The sequence below is a fragment of the Protobothrops mucrosquamatus genome, unplaced genomic scaffold (genome assembly GCF_001527695.2).
Source record: "Protobothrops mucrosquamatus isolate PMUCROS unplaced genomic scaffold, P.Mucros_1.0 scaffold4467, whole genome shotgun sequence".
Taxonomy (NCBI): Eukaryota; Metazoa; Chordata; class Lepidosauria; order Squamata; family Viperidae; genus Protobothrops; species Protobothrops mucrosquamatus.
In genome coordinates this window covers 54,590-59,032 of record NW_015390375.1, presented here as the reverse complement: position 1 = coordinate 59,032, position 4,443 = coordinate 54,590, and the positions used below count along the sequence as shown (strand labels likewise).

The following is a 4,443-nucleotide window of genomic DNA, read 5'->3' as shown; positions in this document are numbered from 1 at the left end:
TTTCCTCCATTTTGCACGTTGGGGGATTTGTATCATAAAAAGGTGCCAAAAAAGATTAACAAACAAAGAAATAATAAAAAAAATACTGGAATGTGCAGAGATGGACAGATTAACCATGAGATTGAAAGAGAAAGAAGAAGCAGAATATTATCAAACTTGGGATTTATTTTATCAATGGCTAGAGGAAAGAATGAAGGAATATGTATTAGTGTTTTTAAACCCAGACAGCACGTTGGTTGAAAAGTTAATTTATGTATGTAAGAGAAAATCAATAAAATCTTTATTAAAAAAAATCATAAAAGGTGATCGACGGTGGTTCTCAACCTGTGGTCCGCGGACCCCCCCTGGGGGGCCCACAAGATCACGGGATCCACGAAGGCTTGAAAAAAATGTTATGATTTAAATCGTGAGTTAAGAAAAGGTTGAGAACCATGGGTGTAGAACAGGGGTCTCCAACCTACAGTCCGTGGCCCACGACCGGGCCGTGGCCTACTGGCCACTGGGCCGCAGAACAGGCTGGCCAGTGCACTCAGCCACCCCTACTCGCGCTGGCACCACCGCCGCTGTGCAAACGGGGCAGCACAAAAACAGCGCTGCGCGAAAACGGGACGGTGCTAGCAAGTGTCAGGCGGGCGCTCGCACCGCCCCGTTTGCGTCGTGCGTGCTCGCAGCCCCATTGGGGCGTGCTCGCATAAAATGCTTCCCCCCTCCCTTTCCCTCTGGTCCACCAACTGAGAAAGGTTGGAGACCTCTGGTGTGGGGTGTGACAGCCCCTTGATGTAATACTGAAGTTCTAACTCACCGGTTGTAAGTGGGGGGCGTTTGGTGCCAAAGCCAGCTCATTTGGACCAGCGATTTGCGTGCTTTCGATCTACCCTCTTTGCAGTTTTCCTCAATGACTTTCGGAACCTTCCTTCCTTCTCATCTTCCTTCCTTCCTTCCTTCCTTCCTTCCTTCCCTCCTTCCTTCCTTCCTTCCTTCCTTCCTTTCCTTCCTTTCCTTCCTTCCTTCCTTCCTTCCTTCCTTCCTCCAGGGGCCTTTTGATGTGGTGAGGAAGGTTTTTGCCAAAGGAGAAGAGGCTTCTCACATGTCTCTCATAGACAAAGCAGACCTGTTCTTCCACGATTACTCCCTGGGACCTCTCTTTGTCCAAGAGAACTACGTCCACGTCAGGCCCGCTGCTGCTGGGTGAGTCCTGACCTGTTATTTTGGGATGGTGATTTTGGCATTCAAGGCGGTAATAAACAATCGGCCTTAATACGAGCCGTCTCCCCGTCTTTTCTCAGGAACAACTTGGCAAAAGAACTCATCTTACTTAGCAAAACGGCGGACAGCATTTGCGACGGCGATTTAGTCGACCGCCAGATTCGCGCGCGGCAAAACTGGAGCCTTTTACCCACACAGGTGATATACTGCCCTTTGGTTCTGCATAGAGATTATAGAGATTATTTTTAAAAATAATGAGGCGGTCATCTTAAAAGCTAGCTCGGATTCATTATTATTATTATCATCATCACCATCGCACAGTCAGCCAGATGTTCATCCTGGATTTGGCATTTTTGTCTACCTATCGAGTCCTTCCCAAGGACCTGGGATAGGCAGATGTGGATGTTTGATGGTATTACAGATCTCGTCGCAGGATGGAAGCGGTTCCTTGATTAAGGGGGAATTTGTCAATGCCAATGGTGTTCAAGTGGTGCTCCAGTTGTTTTGGGATTGCACCCAAGGCGCCTATTACTATTGGTACTACCCTTGCTTGCTTTTGCCACAGTCTATTTCTATTTGTAGGTCTTTGTATTTTGTGATCTTCTCCAGTTCTTTCTCGTCTATTCTGCTGTCTCCAGGCATTGCCACGTCCACTATGCAGACTTTTTTGTCTTTCTTATCGACAATGGTTAAGTCTGGGGTGTTATGTTGCAGGTGCTTGTCTGTTTGAATTCTGAAGTCCCAGAGCAGTTTAACTTTATCATTTTCTATGACTTTCTCTATTTTATGATCCCACCAGTTCTTGCTTACAGGCAAATGATATTTCTTGCAGATCTTCCAATGCACCATTGTTGCTATTTTGTTATGCCGCTATTATTATTATTATAATTTTCATTTTCATTTTCATTTTTCATTATTTTTCTCTGGAAAACCCAAGGGATTTTTATCTATGTCGTTAGATAGGAGTTGATGACACGTGATCGATTTTAAGTTTATTTTTATCCCATCTTTATTATTTTTATAAATAACGCAAGGTGGCATATGCTCCTTCTTTCTCTTGTTTTCCTCACAATAACCCTGCGAGGTCGGTTGGGCTGAGACTGACTGACCCAAAGTCATCCACTTGGCTTTCATGCCTGAGGCGGGACTAGAACTCACCGTCTCCTGGCGACTGGCCCAAAGTCACCCAGCCGGCTTTCATGCCTAAGGCGGGACTAGAACTCACCGTCTCCTGGCGATTGGCCCAAAGTCACCCAACCAGCTTTCATGCCTAAGGCGGGACTAGAACTCACCGTCTCCTGGCGACTGGCCCAAAGTCACCCAGCCGGCTTTCGTGCCTAAGGCGGGACTAGAACTCACCGTCTCCTGGTATTTGGCCCAAAGTCACCCAGCCAGCTTCCGTGCCTAAGGCGGGACTAAAACTCACCGTCTCCTGGCGATTGGCCCAAAGTCACCCAACCGGCTTTCATGCCTAAGGCAGGACTAGAACTTGCCGTCTCTAGTTTCTTCTTTAATTGAAGGAAGGCAGGAGGAAACAGAGTAATTCTGAATCACCGATGGGATTATTAATTTCAATTTTGATCTTTTTGTTTAATCGGTCTTGGCCTTTTGGTTCTGCCTCCTCAACCGTATCCTATCAAAAACAGAAAAAGTGCTAAAACTCTTTCCTTCCTTTTCAGGCCATTTATTCGAGTGTCCTGCCCGGGGAGCTGATGAGAGGCTATATGCAAGAATTTCCGAGTTTCCCAAGCTGGTTGGGAAAATTTTCATCCACTGGGAAGCACGACCGCATCGTACAGGAGCTCTCCAGGCACATGAGTCTCAGGTAACAGCGAGGACCTCCTTAGTCGGTCTCTGACGGAGTCACGTGACTGGCTGAGATTTATTTTGCAAGCACACTTAGATGGGCTGTCCCCGGCTTATAACCATTTGAAGGTTGCAACCACACCGGAAAAGCGACTTAACCGCCGTTTTTCACACCCGTTGCCCGCGTCTTCAAGATCACGTGATCGGAACTGGGGTGCTTGGCAACTGGCATGTACTTAGGACGGTTGCAGAGTCTCTGGACTCGTGGGATCGCCATTTGTGACCTTCCCAGCCGGCTTCCGACAAAGCGAAGGGGATGGGGGAAGCCAGAATCAATGAAGCACCACATGATTCACTTAACTGTGGCAAAACAAGGTCATAAAAAAGAGGAACCACTCAATAACTGCCCGGCTTACCAATAGAAATTTTGGGATTCAGCTGTGGTCATAAGTCCAGACTACTTGTAATAACAATGCAGTAGTGGCCAAAATTGTGGAAAACCTTTTGGGAAAAGTGTACCGTAGAAATGCCACCTTAGGTTAAGTTTCCACCCATTTTTCTTCTCATTTCTTTATAATTATAGCCTTGTTCACTTAATAATACTATTTTACATCGCTTTCTGGGCAACCAGTCAACTCTTTGCACCATTACTTTAATTTTATTACGTTTTACAAGCTCACTAAATGAAAGAACACAAAAAAAAACCCAACCAACTTGATAGCGATCACAATAACACACTGACAAATGTCCTCCTCTCGGCTTCAATACATGAGATCAGTAACCGAATCCTACTGTGATCTGATTGGCTCATTGGCAAAACAAGATGACACCCGATTGGCTCTCTAAACACTCACGCTCATTGGCTACAATCGGATGAAGGAAAGCTACCAGAGATCCACCTAAGCAAGTTGTGCTTCCTTTTTCTGGTGATTTGGCTATAACTTTTCATAGAATACAGTACAGATCATTGAACAAACTATGTTGCGTTACACTCTTGATTAAATTATCTTTCCATTGATATATAATTTTATGTACTCCTCCCCAAAAAAAGTAGTGTTATTAGCCATTAAACCTCAAAAGTACACTTTTCCCAAAAGGTTTCCACAATTTTGGCCACTACTGTACATAATAATCCATTGCTCCATTATTGATAATACATAACACAGTGCTCGATTATTGATTTACTTAGCCCAGGGGTAGGCAACCTTGGCTCTTTTATTTTATTTATTTATTTTATTTATTTATTTTGATTTATATCCCGCCCTTCTCCCGACGGGACTCAGGGCGGCTCACAACATATTAAAAACATAGACACGCCTACAACCCCACCGAAGTAAAACCAATTAAAACCAAATATTTAAAGTTGTATTATTTAAAAATTACACCTAAAATAAACCCAATTTAAAATCCTCCCTAGGCCAGGCCCGCTTG

The 4,443-nt window shown here is 44.7% G+C and overlaps 1 protein-coding gene across 1 annotated transcript in view; it reads left to right on the top strand.

The window, feature by feature from the left end:
• The first annotated feature begins 1,043 nt into the window (after positions 1–1,043).
• LOC107299038 (replication factor C subunit 1-like) overlaps positions 1,044–4,443 on the top strand; it is an 11,194-nt gene continuing 7,794 nt past the window's right edge. Inside the window, exons 1-3 of the mRNA XM_015828406.1 lie at positions 1,044–1,188; positions 1,287–1,404; positions 2,886–3,031. Of these exons, the coding sequence (XP_015683892.1) occupies positions 1,088–1,188; positions 1,287–1,404; positions 2,886–3,031 (365 nt within the window). The 5' untranslated portion in view covers positions 1,044–1,087. The remainder of the gene's footprint in view (positions 1,189–1,286; positions 1,405–2,885; positions 3,032–4,443) is intronic.